Raw genomic sequence first — 19976 nt, 5'->3', positions numbered from 1 at the left:
CTCACGTTAGTTAAATACAGGTGCCTACGTGGTTGAGCAAGTGAGTACCAAAATGAGGGATGTGTGTGTGTAGTTGTGCTGTGTGTGCGGGGCTGCGTGTGTGTGAGTGTTGGTCAATAGATCGATCTGGTCTTGCTGTTTTCTGTCTGTGACCTGGTCGGAACTTTGGCTTTCCAAATTTCATACCAAGCTGTTGCAGAATCCAGAATTCCAGAACGCTTAGCCCTGATCCAAGGGCTAAGGTAGGAGGAGGGAGAAGAGGAGGAGATCTAAAAATTTATGCCGTTCCCACTGGAAGAAAAGTAGGGGCTGTTCATCAGGGGCCCACCAGACGTGGAGCCAAACCTGGAAGAGAGAGAAGATAGACATTATGATGAAATGTCCAATGTTAGTGGAGATATTAGAAAAAATAATATATTAATTTTGTGGCTGTCAAGACTGTGAAGATCATGACAGGCTTGGAGGCTAAAAGCTTTGGCATAATAAAAAAGCTTTGGCTCTGGGAAAATGAAATATTAAAATGATACAATTGGAGGACAATAAGGAACTTCTTCTGCCACTTACTTAGGTCAGGAAGCCCCTGGCAGCCCTCAGGGATTATTTCTACAGGGTTTACACTCTCGCCACATCCAGGACCACAGAGCAGGGAGCCTCTCTGGCTCTGAGCACCTTACCTGTGGGCCTGCGGCCTCTCTACCTGCCTTAGAGGACCAGGTGTGTCCTTCAGGAAATTCTACAACATCAGAGAACTCAGGGCCACATCCCAGGGTGAGATCTCGGAGTCCAGACAACCCCAAGGCTCTTTCTCCCCTTATCAGCACCAATCTAACTCGGGCCCTTCATTTCAATACTAGTCCGAGAATTAAGCATTGAGACTTCACTGAGTGCCTGGGACTTTGCTAGACCCTCAAGGAAGGAAGAGCCGAGAAAATCTGAGCCTCACCTGCTAAGAGCAGAAATACACACTCTTCCACACTTTCTCCCTGACACCGTCCTACTCATACTTCGAGAGAGAGTTCAAAAGCCATCTCCTCTGTGAAGCCTTCCCTGACCTCTCCAGATGGAATCATTTACTCACACTGCTGGAATCCTATCGCAGTTTTGGGTCACCCATCTGCCAGGATACTTTGAATGAATGGGAACAGAGCTCAGTACAAATTGCAGCAGAGCAAATGGCTAGATTTAGTCTAATCCAGGGATTCTGTCACTTTTCGGCTGGGCAGATGCATGTTACAGAAGATGTTCACATTCACGTTCATGGCACCCTCCCATGAATTGATGAAACAGGCAAGGGGGAGCCGGAGGAGGGAAGAAGCAACAGGAACCAACCACGGCATTAATTTGTCACACCTCAGCTGGGATCGTATCTGTCGCTGACTGTGAGCATCCGTGGACAAGGGAGGCTCTGGGTCGTGTTTGATGCCCTTCTCACTAAAGTAAGTACCATGAGAGCAGGGACATTGTCTGTGCTCTTCACCATTTTACCCCAGCGCCCACCCAGGACCTGGCACGAGCTAGGTGCCTGATAAGCAGTTCACACGGGCGGTAACCCCAACTCTTGTGTTCTCTTTCAAAAATCATATTGGAAAAGAAATGATTGAAGGTGATGTTGTTACAGAGATGCCCTGGATTCCACTCTGATCTACAAAACAAAGGCCGTAGCCCACACTTCAGCATTTAATAATTATCAGTAGTTAATTATTCAAGACACACCTCATATTTGATTGTCACACCCCACACATCTAGCCCTTCAGGTTGAGAACTTCTGATCAGATCAACTGCCAAGGGCATGGTCTGGACAGGATGTACATTAGAGGGCCAGGAAGATGGGCAATCCATGTGGACTAGAGTTACCAAGGGATGCTTCCTGGAGGAGGAGGAGGGGAGCCTGAACTGCTTCTTGAGCATGGTGAACTGTCCTGGTTTGCCTGAGACAGTCTCTACACTGGTATTTCCAATGTAATTATTATTTGTGCTCCTTTTAACTCTCAAACTTATTGTTGTTTGGAAGATAAATTGTGTGGTTATCCTGATGATGTATTCAAATCGACTTGGCAGATGGAATAGAGAGCGCCCCTCCTCTTTCCCTGGGAACCTGGAGGCCACCTGCTCCTTCCTCTCTCATGTCTCTAGGTTAGTCTCTCGATCTCCTTTGCTCCTGACCCAGAGGAAGCACTGAACCTCCTTGTCTCTAGACCAAAATCTCCACTTAGGCCCTTATATCCTTCCCGCACAGTGCAGCCTCTTCTAGGCCTTGTTCCATCCAGCACCACTGGTAACCCCTCAACGCCATCACTGTGCTCAGTGCTCCCTGCGTTCCATCCTACGATGCCCGGGTTTTCTTTCCATCACTCTCTGATCCCTCCCTCTCTCCTCCAGGAAACACTTTCTTCACTTGGCTCCCTGCACTCCACACTCCTATTTTTTCTCCCACCTCACTAACGTTCCCTCTTAGATCCTTCGCTGGTTCCTCCATGTCTCCAACCTCTCTACATGTTGGAAGCTCAGGGCTCAGTCCTTGAGCCTCTTCCCTTCTCTATGTGCACGTACTCCCTGGGTGATCTCATCTCATCCCATGCCTTTAAATATCATCTATATGCTAATGACTCCCAAATTTATGTTACCAGCCCCCACCTCTCCCCTGAGCCCCAGACTCGTACATCCACCTGCCTATCAACAGCTCCGCTCATATGTCTAACAGGCATCTCAAATTTTACATATGCAAAACCAAACTCTTGACCATCAGATCCTTGCTCTAGTCATCTTCACCTTAGTGTTTTGGCATTGCCACTTATCTGGTTGCTCAAGTCAAAAACGCAGGAATCATGCCCAACTCTTCTCTTTTCCTTATTCCTCATCCAACCATCACTGTGTCCTGTCACTTCTACCCAGACAATAAACACCCCAGCTCTTTTCACTTGCCTCCTTTCCCATGTCACTGCCCTAGTCTACACCACCAGCACCTCTTGCTTAGACAGGTACAGAGGCTCCTCTCCTGCTCCCCTGCACCAGCTCTTACCCCACAGTCCACTCTATACCTTGGCCACCATCATCTCCTTTAAATAGAGGACTAGTGCATGTCCTTACCAGGTTAAATGTCTGAGTGGCTTCCCACTATTCTTCAAAGAAGACTCCTTAAGGCCTCCCAGTTCTTTCTAGTAGGGCCCTGGCTACTTCTCTGATTTTAATTCCTTTCTCCCCCCAAATTCATTATGCTCCAGCCACATCCCCATCTGGGGGCCTTTGCACGTTCTGTCCTTTCTACCCAGAGTGCCCCCTCCCATATCTATACATGGTTCATTCTCTCATTTCATTTAGATCTCAGCTCAAGAAACTTCCCTTCATTCTCTCTGCTCACCCCCCACACCTGACATGGATGCTGCTTGTTTATTTCCTTATTATCTATTTCTCCCCACAGAATGAGAGGGGGAAAAACTTTTTGTTCACTCCAGTATCCTCAGTGCCAAGAACAGTGCCAGGCACATAGAATGTGCTCAATAAATATTTTTTGAATGACCAAGGCCTGTACCCCTTGTCTTGCTTTTCCGACCTCACTTTCCTGGTCTTCCCAACCTCTCTGGCCACCATTCCACTTTGCTGACTGCTACCCACTCCCCGTCACTCTGCTCCTTTTCCCACTATGTCTCTGGCTGGCCCTAGGATCTCCGACTTCTGAGACAGCTCCTTCCTCAGTCTCCTGCTTGCCCCTTTTCCTCTCCCCGCTCCTCTGCAGGCATCCAGGGGCCAGGTCTCAACCCTGGGCTCTCACTGCTCCCAGTCAGAGCTTCCCAACTGCTGACTGTGAGACCTGGGGACCACGCTCTCTCCCAAGGGCAGCCAGTTCTAGCTTCTACAACGAGTCTTTCTCCCTTAAGTCCGTGTCACACGTGGAATGTGAGAGGTTTGCAGGCCTGCAGGTAGTCTGTCTTGATCCCTCTGCAGTCTCATCTACTCTCACCTCCAGGGAGGCAAGAACCTTCCATGCAGACCCCTCCAGTCCCCTCCAGACTCCACCCTGTCTTGCCTCCTGTTTCTCTCCCCTCCAGCCCGTAAATTCACTCTAATGTGCACAAATCTGCATTGGATCCAGCAGTCAGAGGCCTTTAACAATCCAATCCCAACCTCCCTTTTCCAATCCTATTTTCCACCTTTTTCAGGGATAAATCTAATGCTTCAACCAGATACTTTTATTCCCCAGGCCTCAAGCTTGCCATGCACCTTCCCATCTGGGCCTTATTCCTCCTGCCTGGAACGCCCTCCTCCAATCGCTGCTCACTGGAACCTCCCCACCCTGCAGTCCCCTCACTGTCTACCCGGCAGGGATCCTTCCCTCCGGCCATTTTGACGGTCTTCACTGTGTCACAGCACTGACATTGTTGTGCCCACATCTCACCCACTCCTAGTGCTCTGGAGGCAGAAACATGTCCTATTCACCCACAGGCTAAATTCATATTAACTACATAAATTGATGCAGTGCTTTCCAGGGTGTGCTGGATGGAACACACCATGACATGCTCTACAAGAAAAGGGAGGAAAAAAGTGGGAGGGAGGGAGAAGGGAGGGAAAGAAGGAGAGAAGGAGGGAGAGAGGCATGGAGGGAGGCAAGGAGGAAGGGAAAAGATAAAAAAAGAAAGCAAGAGAAAAATAAGGTTGTTTGGGCTTCATGTTCAAATAACCCTATCGATCCCCCTCTTGAACACTGTCCACACACCCTAGGAAATTAAACCATCTAAGAATTCCAATAGTTAAGAAATCTGTTTATCTTTGTTTCTCACAGCTTTTCCCAAACAGATCTGACTATGGAGACCTCCTTCTAGCATTGGTCCCTTCTAAGGAGACATTCAGTGGAAACTGAAAGGCTGAGAGTTTGGGGACACAGGGTCAACTCTACAGTGAGGGTCTGTGGTGGGGAGGCGGGGAGGAGGGGATGCAATGTCGGGTCAGGGAATTTGGCTGTAATCCTATAGGCTGAATTTCTCAGACTGGGGCCCATGTTCCCCATGGTGTGCCCGGGAGATTTGGATTCACAGGAACGACATGGCACTGCCAGCTTCTCGGAGCATCCATACGAGTTGAACATTTGGTGCCTGGAAATGAACGGCTACGTGTTGTTACATTAAAACAACAAATACAATTTACCAGCGTGTAAAATTTGTGTGGAATTTTCAGCTAAAATGTGGGGTTTGTGTTGGCTGTTTGCTGCTAAGCCCTCTCGTCTGCTGTTTGGGGTACTTTGGTGGGAAAGCGTGAGCAGCCCTGATAAGCGGTGGAAGGCCCTTCAGCAGGGCCTGTCAGGAAGTCAATGGGATGTTCGGGAGATTAGCCTGGCAAGGCGCTCAGGGTTCAGTAAGTGGGAGAGAGAGCTGTAAGGAGATTACCTGGCCCTGTCCTGTTGTAAACCAAGCAAAGGGGGAAAGGCAGATGCGTCATGCTCCGCCACCTGCCACCTGCTGTGGATGCGGTGCCCTTCCACTGCCGACTGTGCAGCTGCGTTTCTGCAAGCAGACTGCAGGGCCCCAGCCCCGAAATGGGCCTAGGAGACCCTGCTCACCTCCACATCAGGTCCGTCCAGGACCCATGCGGCCTCCAGACACAGGCACAGGGCCCTCCCCTCCCACAGCCACGGAACACACCTACCAAGAAAGCACCAGTGAGGCCCAGCGCACTCGTCTTCCCCTCCAGCAGATTCTGGGTACAAGCTGGACTTCCAGCGCGGGCCAAGGACTCACCTGTATGCCGGGGGGAAGAGGTACTGCGGCCCATCTCCTGCCATGGGGGAAGGCTCTCGGGGATTGTTGGATAGCTTTGGAGGTGTCCTCTGAGGGTACGGATAGTTGGGTTGGACGAAGGGGACGTAGCTCAGCAGTGGGGGGTAGGAAGAGCGGAAAATCTGCTGTCCCATCTGCTGAGGATTGTACGGCGTCACCTGCAGGCCAGAGAGGGGAGAGGGGCTAGGTCCAGCACAGCCCACTGCTTCCAAACATCATAGCTCCCCAGCCCTAACCCTAACCCTAACCCCAGCCCCTGTGCCCCTCAGTCACCGTGGGGTACACAGAAGGCAACATGTTGGCATGGAAAAGGCACAGGGCTCAGCTTCTGAATGTGAGACTGGCAAGTTGCTTAATTTATTTGAGCCTCAGTTTCCTCACCCGTAAAATGGGCAAACACTATCTCTATTGTATGGGGACTGAGTCTGTTGATAGAAGTAAAGAGACCGGCACATAATACATAGCAAATAAATATTATTTCCATTCTCCTCCTGTCTCCTTACCTTTCCCTCTGTCAGTAACCATCCCAGACGCCCCTCGCTCATTTTTAAGTCTTTACTGTCTCAAGAAAAGCTGTTGAGATTTACGCATCCCTGGCTTCTACCTCAGGATCTCAACAGATTCCAAGTCCAAGACAGCCCTGCCCAGTGGAAATTCTTGTGACGGATGAAGGAAATGTTCGGCACTGCCCAGTATGGGAGCCAGCAGCCACACTGGGCCATTGAGTGCTTGAGATGTGGCTAGTGTGAATGAGACACTGAATTTTAAATTTTACTTAATTTTAATTGATTTAAATTTAAATAGCCACACGTGGCTAGTGGTTACAATATTGGACAGTGTGAGTCTAGGAGAAATGGCAAAACGGAGCAGTGGGATTCGGCTCAAACCCTAGAGAAAAATAGGAACCAGTGGGCTTTCAGAGACTACCAGGGTCAGACTCCCACCAAGAACCAGGGCTCCCACTATCTTGCCCCTGACAACGCAGGGACTCCCTTGGTCTTATTTACTGATGTCTCAGCCCTAAGACAGCGGCTGGCACATGGTAGCTGCTCAATAAACATATGTTAATTGAAAGAATGCAAGAAAGAGAGAGAGAGGAAGAGGAGGGAGGAAAAAAGGGACCAGTAAGTGTTTGCTTGAATACCTAAAATGATAGGGAGCTCATTACAACAGGAACACCATATTCCACTATGGACAGCTCCAAACGCCAGAAAACCCTCTCTTGTATGGAGCTGATGTCCATCCTCCCATGCTGAGGGGAGTCCAGTCAAAATGGAGGAAGCTTCTGGATTTCCTCTTTAATAGCAAGGATCTGGGGTCCAAGCTGCTCAGGGATTCAGCACCCTGACAACCGTCTCTCACTCTGCACATCCTTATCTAATCCAGAATTCACCAAGGCTAGCACTCATTGAGTGCTTAGGGTGTGCCAAGCCCTTCATATGGATTCTCTGTTTTAAACTCCAAACAGCCCTGTGAGGTAGGACCATTACTATTCCCATCCTATTTCAGAGATGAGGAAACTAGGTTTGAAGAAGTTAAGTGACTTGCTTTGGGAGTGTTTCAACTGTCTGAGTTGCAGTCAGAACCCCAGCCGGTTGAGCCTGCAGCCTGGGCCCCTGTATGGCATCTCTGCGCTTGCTCCCTCTGGAAGCCTGAGATCTTCCCTTCCGGACCTCCCCATTTATCCCCCACAGACACATAGGATCTGCTGATGCTGGACAGGGCCACCAAAACCCCAAGATGACGAGCTAAAGGTCAGAAAGAGCCAAGAGCTCAGAGAGAGGACCCAGGGAGGCACTCCCAGCACAGACACCTGTGGGTCAGCGTGGCAGGAAATGTCCCTGGTTTTCACAGTGGGCGGGCGGACGTGGGAAGAGGCTGACACTAAAGAGATGTGGGTCCTAGAGCTTATACCAGCTTTATTCAAAAATGTACCCCTCACTACACGCAACTGATAAAACCTATAAAATAGAGCTGCATCTAGTGCTCTGGAACCATCTCCAAGATGGACTCTTTGCTGACAAAAGCAACAATAGACCAGTGCGCCCAGAATGCCACATTTGTATAAAAATGTTTGTATAAATAGATATCCCCGGAAGAATACCTAAGAAACCAGCAGCAGTGATTGCCTCTAAGATGTTTTTATTTTGTATCATGTTCCTATACTGCTTTTTCAAATATATGCACATACATAACTTTGTCTAAAAGCATTTTTTTTTTTTTGGAGCTCCGTGGACAGTATCACCGTTCGTGGGGTGGAGGAGATATGGCTGAGATTCTGTGAGACAGACTCGCGTCTCTACTTCATCTCAGGATGCGAAGCCCCTACTGCTGAAAAAGCGGCCCTGGCCCAGCTGATAAAATAACCTATACCTATGGGTTCTTCTCTGTCCTCTGGAACATTCTAACATACTTCAGGTCAGAGGTGCAGGGTGCAGAGAAAAGGTGGGGCTCCCTGGGGAGAGAGGAGAGGCTGAGGAGTCTGTGAGTTTGAGCGTGGGGTCTGCCCACTGTGTGTGAGGGGGCAGAAACAGCCTGAGAAGGCTGCAGGTTCCCGTTTCCTTTCCTCACAGCTCCCTCCCTGCCCCAACACACTCAGTTCCTCTGAACAAGCTTCTTCGTGTTTTGCGTTCATGCATGCACGTGTGCAGGTTGGTGGTATGTATCTCACTATATCTTTACCTGTGTCTGTGTGTATTTGTATTTTTGTCTCTGCTGCTTTGTTCTGATACTGTATTTTTTTTGTATCTGTGTACAAGAGGCAGTGAACCACGGTGATTGGGAGCATGGACCCTGAAGCCAGGCTGCCCAAGGTCAAACCCCAATTCTGCAATGTGTTATTGTCAAGTAGATATTCACCTCCACCCTACCCATGGGAGGAGGGGCACCAGATTTAGCAAACAAAAATACATGATATCCAGTTAAGTTTGAAATTCAGAGAAACAGCAAATAACTTTTTAGCATTGGTATGTTCCATGCCATGTTTGGGACACGCTTATACTAAAAATCTAGCATCATTTATCAAAATTTAAATTTCACTGGGTGTCCTGTATTTTAACTGACAAAATGACATGGGAGGAATATGAATCTGCAGCCCCATTGATGGTAGGCAAAGCCATGTGACCTGCTTTGGCCAACGGGAGGTGGGTATACACAACCTTGTACCAGCTCCACACTGAGGCGCTCAGAGGCATTGGGTGTTTCTGCTCACCCCTCCTGCACTCCTGTTGTCCACCATGGCAGGAGCAAAAGCTGTATATTCAGCCTGGTCAGAAGGGAGGGCACACGGGACAAACTTGAACCCAATCCTAGCCCAGCTCAGCCAACCGTAGACCCACGAGTGAAAAATAAATATCTATGGTTGAAAGGCTCCGAGATATTGAAGCTATCTGTTGTCAGTGCAAAAGCTAACTTATATGTTGACTTTACGACCTTGGGCAAGGTATTTAACCTCTCTGTGCCTCGGTTTGCTCATCTGTAAGCTACTTCATAGGGTGGTTGTGAAGGTGAAATGAGTTCATGCAGGTCAGGCCCTTAGAGTGGGCCTGGTTCACAGCAGGGGCTCTGTAGTGCAGCTGTGATGATCACATAGGGACCCTGGTTTGTGTCTCCACACACATGTTGGCATTTGTCTCTGTTCTCTGGGGCCAGGGGAGGGCCAGAATGTATGGCTGGTGACCAGACAGACAAGGATAAGGGAGCAGACATCTTTCTGACCTGAAGGCCGTCGTGGAGCCGGGACGGGGGGAGGTCATTACTCACCTGTCGGGAGTAACACCCCAGCGGGGGGTGCTGGGCCTGCTGAAAGGGCATCCTGGCCGCCTGCTGCGGGTACAGGCCCTGGGGAGAGAAGGCAGAGGCTCAGTGCCAGGGGGCAAAGGGCTCCCTGCCAGAGAGTAGCAGCCCCTCCATTGAGCTTCCGGCTCACGTGCCTGGATCCCCAGACATGGCTGAGTCCATCCCACCACACTGCTGGCCAGACCCACTAGCTGCCTGGTCCAGCTGGAATCAGGCCGAGCAAGTGCAACTCACACTACACGGGAAGCCCCTGCTTAGCAGGATTCACAGTCTTTTTGGTGAGTATTTAAGAGCTTCAGGAGCCTGACTGCCTCTTGAATCCCAGATCTGTCCTTTAGTGGCTGTGTGACCTTGGGCAAGTCACTTCTCCTCTCTGAGCCTCTTTTCCCTTGTCTATAAAATTATGTGTGTTCAAGCCTGCAAAGCCTGTGCAGGTAGCCAAATTATCTTTGTTGTTGTCTACTCCCCTTGTCTAAGTGCCTTTTCCCAAACCCCCTTCCTGCCCCATGACATGAGGTGTCCATGTACGTCTGTGTGTATGTGTATGTTAGTTTGCATCCATGTTTATCTAAGCACATCTGCACATGTGCTTCCATTTGTGTCTGCAGCTGTGTGTTTCTGTGTACAAACGTGCATCTGTGAACCCAGGTGTATTAGTTTGGGTATCTGCTGCTCTGTGTCTCTTTGCCCATGCATACATCTGTGTCTGTACCTTACGATGAGGACTGGTGTGAAGATAAATGAGTGAATGCATCTAAAGGGCTTAGAACAGTGCCTAGCACATAGTAAGGATTCTGTAAATGTTATGTATTCTTAGCATCTCTCAGTGCCCCGCCTTCACACTTCAAGAGGCTCTCTGGCAGCTCAGCCAAATGGGAAGTAGAAACTTTCTTCACAGTTCTGTCCAGGGTGGTCTTGGGTGCCCATGTGCGCGTGCATGTGAGCGCAGACACACACACACATGCACGCACACAAACACACACAGCGGAACTGCTGCTGTGGGTGGGGTCAGCCCATGAGCCCTCCAGTCTCAGACTGCCTCTACCTGCCAATTCAGAATTATCTCCTAAGATGCAGCTCAAAGCTCAAAGCACCCCTCCGACCAGTATGTCTTTCCAGAAGATTCTGCACCCTGAGATGCTGCCTCCATTCTGGGCTCAGCTTGCGCCCATTATCAAAGTGTTGATGGCTGACGCTGAGCCCCTGATGACTTCCTCAGAGCCCATGGGCTCCTCACAAAAGGCTCTGGAAGTCCTTATATGGGGTCTAGGGGAAAGTCTCCTAGCTCTCCTAGCGCCCCATCTTCCAGGTCGCCGAGAGTGCACAGCCTCTCAGAGCCCCTCTTCTCTCTCTGCTCCCACACACCTGACACTTGACCGTGGTCAGGCTCCTCTCACTTCCACCAACCCCTTCACCTGACACCAGGTGCCTGCTCCGCTTCTCTCCAAGCCCTGCACCCTGGGGCAGCCCCACTCACCACCACAGCCACTGCCTGGTCCCTGCAACCCCAGCCGTGGCCTGAACCTGGACAGAGAAGTCAGACGGATGGGGCTGCCCTGCCTGTTCCCAGCCCACAATGAGTGCCAAGGCCAGGTACTAAGTGTCCCTCCTCTGTCTCACTCCCTCCCCATTAGCACTCAGCTCTGCTTTTCACAGCCAACTCCCCCAGGCCACCATCTTCCCAGCCCACCCAGGCTAGGCTACCCCTAGGATCTGTGGAAGACAAACAGCTGCCCATCTCTGCTCCATCCTGGGATGGATTTTCAGGAGACAGTGCCATATTCATCAGTATGAGCAACACCATATGACTTTAAGAATATTTCTAGTTATTTGAATTGCAATGCTGTAAAATCACAAGCCGGGGTAAATAAACATTCATTCCTCTTTGCTTGAGGCCACAGCCCCTTCCCATGTACCCTCCCTCCTTAATCGGGAGCAGAGTTCCTTTATGCCAAGCATCCCAAGAGCCTCCAAAGCCCCTCGGTGCTGAGGACTTGGGGTCTCATCTTTATTCCTAACGCCAAGCAGAAAAAGAGACTAGGATAGACTGTTCCTCATTTCTCCTCTCAGTCTCCTCAAGGTCTGTGGAACAACTTGACCCTGTTTCCTAGGAAGAACAGGGCTGAATAGTAATAAAAACCAAGGTCTGTATCATACTTTAGCTTTTACAAAGTCCTTTCTCATCCGTGGACTCAATTAACCTTACAACCGAGTCGGGTACACGCTGCTGCTGCTGTAATTACTATGAGTCCATTTCACAAGTGAGGAAACCAGGGCTCAGAGCATTTAGGTAACTTGCACAAGGCCACACAGCTTAGAAGCAGCTGAATTCCTTCAAACCCGTCTCAGCCAATTCCAAAACCTGCCTTCTTTTTATTATATCTGGTCCCTCGATCAGCCGTCCTGAAGCTGGATGGCATAAGATCATGAGAAGCTGGGAGAAGGTAAATTACGCCGTCTTTCACTACTGCCCGGGAGGGTCAACTTCGACAGCTGACTTCAGCTGGGCCCATTCAGGCCTACATTGCCCCATAGCACCCAGGGGACCCTACCAGCCAGGGCCCTCCACTACTTCTGCCCAGAGGCCTGGGGAACCTCAGAGTCAGCCCTGCCGATGCAAACGCGGGCATCTCTGAGGACGAAGGACCTTCATGCTCAAAACATATGTCCAAATCTCACCCACTCCCAAGAGTCAAGTCGGAGGGAGTTCACACAGCAGAGAGACATTAGTCTCTCTTTATGAAGCAAACCACTGTGGGTTAGCTTTACACCGTGAGCCCTGTGAGTGCATTTCAGAGTGACTCGGTCTACACCACATAAAAGCGTGCACTTGTCCCTCTTTCAGAGGTGGGGGTGCGCACGGTGCTGGTCTTGGATTTGCTCTGACTTGTGCTGACCTGAGCTTCCAAGTCATCTTCGGATCCCCTCACATCGCCAATGCTCGGCCTCTCATCAGTGAGAAGCGGAGGTTTTGAAAATTACTTAAATCAATGAGTAAATAAATACATCAGTGGGTTGGTGAATCAATGGCTGAACAGTGCATGCACAGACACACAAATGCAAGGGGAGAGGGCCACAGTGAAGGAGCTGGAGACTCAGTGAGTACACAACCAGGGCAGTTCCCTCAAGGCCTGTGTAAGGACACACATGACACACGGAGCTGAGGCCCTTGGATCTCCCCTCAGATTACACTTCATGACAACCTCTCACTTCAAAGGTGGGCGTGAGGCTTTCTGTCCCTCGTGAGGGGAGGGTGGGCATTTCTTCTCTTTAGCAAACAAAAAAAAATGGCTTGAAAACAAAACTTTGGAGAGAAAAAGAGAGACATTGCTAAACTCCTTTAGCTCCTGTTTTAGACTCAGGGGCTAAGTCTGGGGGACCAACTCAGAAAGGGCTTATATGGACTAGAGAAGATCTAAGCTGGAAGCCTTGCTGCTCTGTCGTAAAGGAGGAAATGACATGGGGACCTGTAAGAGCGGAGGGAGGGGAAGGGCACAGAGACAGGACAAGACGATTTTCAGGCGGATTTCCTTCATATTTGCTCTCTTCAGGCTGTGCTGGGCCAGGCTGGGACAGCAGATTCCCAAGGACCTGGCCCCACAAACTACTGTGCAATCCTGCCCTTCCTCATACACCTGAACGCCATTCTGGAGAGGAGCCAGGGAGGGGAACAGGAAGCCGAGAAATCTTAGGCATGAGCATCTTTCCTGGAGAGCTGGAGCGCTACCTAAAGGGACTATTTAAGCTATTGGATTGGATGACGGTTTAAACCAGAGTGGACATTTATTTGATTTTTCCCTCCGTCTACCCAGTGGGTGGCAGCTCTTAAGGGAGATTAAGTTAAATAGACTAACTAAAGAAACTACATTTTCCCTGCATAAATAAGTTCCGTGAGTAAAATTCCCAACAAGTGTTTCACCATCCCTTTGGGTCTGGCCACTAATTCCCTTTTAGCTATGAAGCCAAGACCAAGAATGTTACCAAGTCACCTTAGCTGGTACAAGCTAAGACAGCTTGGATGTAGTTTAAGTAAGTGGCCATTTAATTAGTCATCCACACCAGGTCACTTGAGAGAAAGGGGATGCTATTAACAATTACGCTGAGACAAAAGACCTGAACTGGGACCGTCCCAAGTTATCCAGGATGCGTGTCATCCAATTATAAAGGAAGTCACAGGAGGTGGGTGGGAAACAAGGACTAGGCCATTATCCCATCTTGGGAGCCCAAATAATTAACAGGACAAAACTCAAAGCAGCTCTGGAATACACAACCCAGAGTGAACTGGAATTCAGACGAAGGAAAATTAGAAATACACATGCATATGTATGTGTACGTGTGTATACCAAGTAGTTGATCGATATGGCCACAATGAAATTAACTAATGAGTCTAAGGCTCTTTGTGAATTAGGCTCCCTGCAAGCCACAGCTCCTCTGTGGCCAGGACCCATGTGGATGGCCATGTGGAGAGCCAGGCCCAGGCCCCACTCACTCACTTGATACTGTGGGAAGTTGGAGGGATTTGTGAACACAGGCGGAGGTGGATAGTTCAGGTTGAGCCAGAGTGGCTGGTTCATGGTTGCCGAGGTCAAGGTGGTGCCACAGCGCGGAGTGAAAACATTCCCCGTGTACTTGAGGTTGTTCTTGTCGGCCGCTGTCGCAGGTGGGTTGACTGTGAGTCAGAGGAGAGGGAGAGCATTTCAGTGACTGAGGAAGGGGGAGGCCAGGATGCCCTCAGCACCATGACTGCTCCCGGGATGAATGTTCTCAGAGGTCAGGTGTTTTAAACTCCCACAGGGTTCTTCAAAGTTTGGGTGAATTTCCAGCTATGGGAAAACATCCTTACTTCACACCTTGCCAATTTGGAAGGCGTGAAAATCCCAGGAAGGTCTGGATTGGGGCTTCTCTCTCCATCATTCACTAGTAAAGGAGGGAGTTTACCAAGAGAATACAATAAACCAGATTGTTAGGGCTGTATTTCACCTACATACAAAACCAAGGTCTTTCAAGTGCTTTGGAAAAATCCAGTTTTATACAAACAATTGCTATGACATTGGAAGTCATTCTTATCAAATTATTCAAGCAGCCCCCTGAGGACATCTACTTGGCAACACTGAGGACCTTACACAGGTTGTTGTATCTATATTGGAATCATTTTTTTTTAATATTTTAAAACATTATATAATTCAGGATGGTATGACCCCAAATTAGTCTGAATGAGTAAGATTTGGTTGAGTGGTTTCAGGATATGAATCTCAGTTTCTGTCCCTCTACAATATGTTCTGTAGGCTTATAGAGTTAGAGATGGGTCTCAGTTTCCCCTTATTGGCATCATTTTTGGGAAAGGAGGTTTGCCTAAAGGAGTTATAGGAGGGCAACGGAGAGAAAGCAGAGACATGGACAATCTCAGCGTAGGAATAATCTGAAGCATAGATCTTTTTTTGGCTTGGCCAACTTGAGGGGATATGATATATGCTGAGTTAGGGCTGTATTCAAATTGACCACCAATAATAATAATGCCCACATGATCCCTGAAAGCCAACTGCATTTCTCCAGCAATTGTATTCCCAAAAAAGGGCATGGGGAGAAAGTCATTTCCCCCATTGTATGGGTTTAAAAACTGACACCCAGAGAAAGACAGTGACCTGCCCATGGATGACACAGCCATTTGATGGCAGAGCCACTCCCAGGGCCCATGAGGGTTTCCAAAATCCTTTCCTCTACAGACTTTCTCTGGGCAGGGTCAGCTTACGTTTCAGCTTCAGCCCATCCACCTCCACTTTGCTGCGAAGCCTCAGCTGCCGGCTTGGGTTCTTGGTGGCCCCAAGGAACTCATAGAGCAGGTTCTTTTTGGCTGGCCATGCAGGCTTCTTGGCTGGCAGGGCTATGGACATGGAGCCCACTGGGTCACTGCAACCCTCCTCACCACAGGTGTCCTTCTGGCTCTGGGGCCACTGACTGAGAAAGAGGCTCTCTTGACCCTTGGTCGGTTCCTTGGCACCAAAGTTCCGTTCTACAGTGAGAGGGAAACTGAGTCAATGGCTTTGGAAGGCCAAGTGTTGGATGCAGGGAACACCTTCTTGTGATCTAAGTGGTGGGTCCTTCATAGGACACACCTGAAGCTCAGGCCACTCTAGGGTCTCTCTCCAGCCAGATCCAATCCCAATCTCCTTCCTGGAGCCTTCACTGACCAGTGTCCATTCTGGTCTTCCCCTCTCATGCTCACATGCATGCATCCATCCATCCAGTCTTATCTTCCTCCCTTCCCTCCTTCCTTCCTCCCTCCCTTCCTCCCCTTCTCCTTCCCTCCCTCCTTTCCTTCCTTCCTACCTTTTCCTTTCCTCCCTCCCTCCTTTTTTCCTTCCTTCCAACCCTCTGTAGAGCCAGGCTCAGGATATAAAGCTGACTTAGACACAGTTCTTGTCCTCAGGGAGCACTCGACTTATGGGGGGAGACACACATCCCTACAGAACACGCAGTCTGAGCCGCAGTCTGCTCCCTCATCATGGACTCTATTCCTGCTTCATTGCTCACAAGTGATTCAGCTCACTTGTCAGCACCAGGCCCTGACCTGAGTGCTGGGGACACTGCGATGAGTCAGAGCCAGCCTCGGCCCTGCAGGAGCTCACCACAAGGAGGGAGAGAGAGACAGACCCAGAAATAGCTCTTGGACAAGGCAGATGGGGACCTTAAGGTGATAGGGAGACACAGTGGGAGAAGATGATGGCTGAGACAGCTTCCAACCCGAGAGGGTGAGAGGGCTTCCAGGAGGAAGTGGGCCTTCAGCAAGGACTTACATCCAGGGGTACAGGGGAGGAGGCCCGACAGGCCTGGCTGACTGTGGGCAAAGGCATCAGAGAGACTTAGTGAGTCACTGGATGTGGTGAGTCCCAGGCTCAGGACTCTCTCCAAATAGACCCAGCGTTCCCAGTGTGAATACACTGTCTGGACGGTCATGGGACCCTCCACAGCTGTGGTCTTCACCTGTATTTCCTTTTCAGCAATGGAACTCTTCCTTCAAACAAAATTAAGTATGGGAGGGGAATTATATATACATGTGTGTATGTTTTTAAGACATTGCTTGGTTGAAGCAGGGAAGAGGACCTTGCCCTCTCAGCGCCCTTCACTCCTTCCCTGACCTGGAGGTCTTGGTCTCCATGGAGCCTAGCTGAGAAATGGTGCTGGACACATAGCAGGCTCCTTGGAACATTCCGGTGGCAGCCAGATCAGAGGACCTGTGCCCAGTGCTATCTTTTGGGAGCGGATCTGATCCCACCAGCTCTTGCCTCCCAGCCCAGTGGACCTGTGGCTGAGTCTGGACAGGACTGGGCCTGTCCTCTTAGATCAATCTCAGCAAAGGGAAGAGCTGCTCTAGCCTGAGCCAATTTAGGAGAAAATGACATTTTTAGCAAAACATGTCCCTAGAGTCTCTTCCAAGAGTTTCTCTGGTTGCCTCGTTTAGCCTCCAGCCAGTGCGCTGAAATAACAGTACCCACTAATAATAGCATCTCCCCAGAGACCACACACCTGCAGTCTCTCCCACACCTCTAGTTGCCTTAAAGATGCTTGCCGCTCATTCACCTTGAAGCTCCCTCTTCCGACATCTGTGTACACAACACAGACACATTCCTGCCTGTCGTTCCTTTGACTTACTCACATGTACACAACTACACACACAAGACAGTCAGACGCTCAGACACACTCACATACACATTTTCTTTAACAAATACACTCACACCTGCAAAGCTACCTTTGACTCATCTTTGTCGACACACTTGTACACATAGACACGCACAAATGGTGGGGAGGGTGGGTGGGACAGGACTGTCCCCAACCCAGCAACCCCACCTGAGAGAGACATCCAGGCATCCCTCCTGGAGAAGGAAAGAGATGGGAGGAAAGTCCCCTCTCTCCCAGGAGGGCTCAGGATTCTCACACATACAGTCCATCGTCCCCAAAGAGTCCTCTGGCTCCTAGGGGCCTGCCCAAGACCCAGAGTTTAGCTTGCTATCCACAGCTCTGATTCCTTGGCCTTCCTACAATGCTCCAGAACACAGAATATTCTCTAGGGTGACCCTATTTTCTTAGGTGGATGGATTTGGGGCCTCCTGATATAGGCATCTCTCAGTTGTTCATCTATGCTTACAGCCTGGGGGGAATTTTTCTTTTGGTTGGCATGAGTATGATCTACTCTCCTAGTGACTGCTGACTGTAGGCAAATGCCACTGCCATCAGTCTGCCTTCTTGGAACCATCAGTCTGAGTGGCTGGATCAGAAGAGGCACAAAATGCAGAACCTGGGAGTGGGTGGGGGAAATGTGGGAGATGGCTGGATTTCCTGGGAAGGATGTGAACCCCTCAATTAGGGGATGGAAATGCACTTTTATTCTAAGGCCCTGGAGTCCCAGGGGACAAATCCCAGGGCCAACAGTCTAAATGGCACCTGGAGAGTTTACATGTTCAGTCCTCTGCCCCAGAGTGGGGACCAGGCCTCATAGTCAGAACAGGTGCCTCCATTGGAAGCCAGACGACCCTAGGTGCCAATCAAATTTCTCTCCTATCCAGCTTAAAGTCCAGGGTGAAACTGGACTCAGCTGGGGTAAATGCTTCCTTCAACGTACTCTGGATACCTGGTGGATTCAAAAAACAAGCCGAATACCAAATATGCCTATCTCTCTTCTCAAAGCACATGGGATCAGGGCTGCCAGGTTTGCTTGCACAAGCTATGCCCCATACATGGGCATCCAGCAGAGGAGGCCTGTGGGTGCTGAAAACAGCCTGTACCTGGGGGCTGCACCCACCAGAGAGGCCACCTTGTCCTCCTCTGAACAATGATGCTGCATGCAGCTGATGGCTTTCTGTTAAGTTTCTCCTCCCTGCAGTCTCACTTGGTAGCCCTGCTCCCAGCCCCACTCACCCATCAAGCGGTGCCCCTCCATGGGGGAGTCAGCCTCGGGCTTGGAGCAGATCTTGGCAAACACTGGGAGCTGCCTCTTCTGAGCAGGGAGCTCGGGGAGCTTGTCGGGAGGCACGGGAGGAGGCGAGGGTGGCAGCAGCAGAAATGGACCCAGCCCCGCGGGCTCCCCGGGTCCAGGGCCACTGAACATGCTGTTCTGCAGGAAGTCCTTGATGACCTTGGTCTCCTCCAGCACCATCTTGTTGTCGGGGGCCTTGGAAGCTTCTGTGGACCTCAGTGGGAACTGGGCCAGGAGCTTGCTGATCTCTGAGTTGGAGGCACCCAGGCTGTGGCCCCCATCCTCTGTCCCTTTGGCACTCTTGACCTTGGCAGCACGCAGGATGCCCTTGACCATAGACATGGCAGAATCGCAGTCCTGCCGGCTGCCGATAACGGACACGGCCAGCTTCGGCTCCAGAAGCTTGTCATCAGCAATGATGGCAGCTCCTGGGCACTCACTGTTGCCTGCCACCAGAGGAGGCACAAGAAGGCAGGGAGCTGGCTGTCTAGGCCCCTCGGGAGAGCTGCCGGCTACCTCCAGCTCCCCAGAGTCCTCTGTGACCAGGATGAGGTGCTCTTTGGTCAGGCTCAGGAACTCCTGCTCCACCAACAGGGAGATCTCATCTTTGCCACTGCTGAGCTCCAGAGCTCTGCAAATAGGTTAGAAAGACAGATGGCTTTAGTGCCAGCTCACTAGGGGTGGCTCTGCAGGATGGCACAGGCCCCAGGGAAAGAGGGTGGAGAAATGTGTTTCCAGGTAAGAGAAATCTATCGCTTTCTCAGGAAAGAGAATGAACCAGCAGTGGACTCTCAAGAGGTTTCTACACCACGCCAGAGGGCACAGTACCAAGAGCACGGTTCTGGGAATTGGGACACCTGGGTCCTCTCCTGATACTACGTCTTGCTGAGTACACTGAGCCTTAATTTCAATCCATCCTTCCCTATCCGTAGTGTCCAAAACCTGAAGCAATAAAAGACCAGCAGCAAAGGGGTCAGGAGTGAGCCATCAGCTCGGAGCTTGGAGTCCAGAGCGCTGAGGCTGAGCCCTGGGCAGCCCCAGACTCACTGCAAATGGCAGAGTGAGAGAAGGGACTGTGGAGTGGGAGAGGGGACAGCTGGAGCTCACACTCGGGCTCCGTCACTTCCCAGCTGTGTGACCCTGGGCCCGTGGCTCAGCGTCTCGGTACCCCCGCCTCCTCCTCTGGTTAACAGGAATATCACAGACATGCAAAGCACTTCAGACAGTGTCTGGCACAGAGTAAGGATGACACAAGTGTCAGCTGGTATGTCTACACCAACGTCAGCCTGGCTGGGGCCTGGATCCTGGATTCCACACTGTGGCCCTGTGGATACCCACGTCTACCCTGGCTGGCTGATCCTCTGACCAGACTGTAGCCTCTGGACTGAGCCTCACTTCCTGGGAGCACCAGTAGTTGGTTGGTCCCTGCATAGATTTAC

General features: G+C 50.5%; 1 protein-coding gene across 1 annotated transcript in view; it reads right to left on the bottom strand.

The window, feature by feature from the left end:
* Positions 1–269: 269 nt before the first annotated feature.
* The window catches only part of C13H1orf94 (chromosome 13 C1orf94 homolog), a 36398-nt gene continuing 16691 nt past the window's right edge, over positions 270–19976 (bottom strand). Inside the window, exons 2-7 of the mRNA XM_058552063.1 lie at positions 18480–19168; positions 15316–15576; positions 14060–14235; positions 9531–9608; positions 5730–5926; positions 270–345 (exon numbers count right to left, since the gene is read on the bottom strand). Coding sequence (XP_058408046.1) covers positions 270–345; positions 5730–5926; positions 9531–9608; positions 14060–14235; positions 15316–15576; positions 18480–19168 — 1477 coding nt within the window. The remainder of the gene's footprint in view (positions 346–5729; positions 5927–9530; positions 9609–14059; positions 14236–15315; positions 15577–18479; positions 19169–19976) is intronic.

This window comes from Diceros bicornis, chromosome 13 (genome assembly GCF_020826845.1).
Source record: "Diceros bicornis minor isolate mBicDic1 chromosome 13, mDicBic1.mat.cur, whole genome shotgun sequence".
Taxonomy (NCBI): domain Eukaryota; kingdom Metazoa; phylum Chordata; class Mammalia; order Perissodactyla; family Rhinocerotidae; genus Diceros; species Diceros bicornis.
Note: the sequence above shows the minus strand (reverse complement) of the source record. Positions and strands in the feature narration are given on the sequence as shown.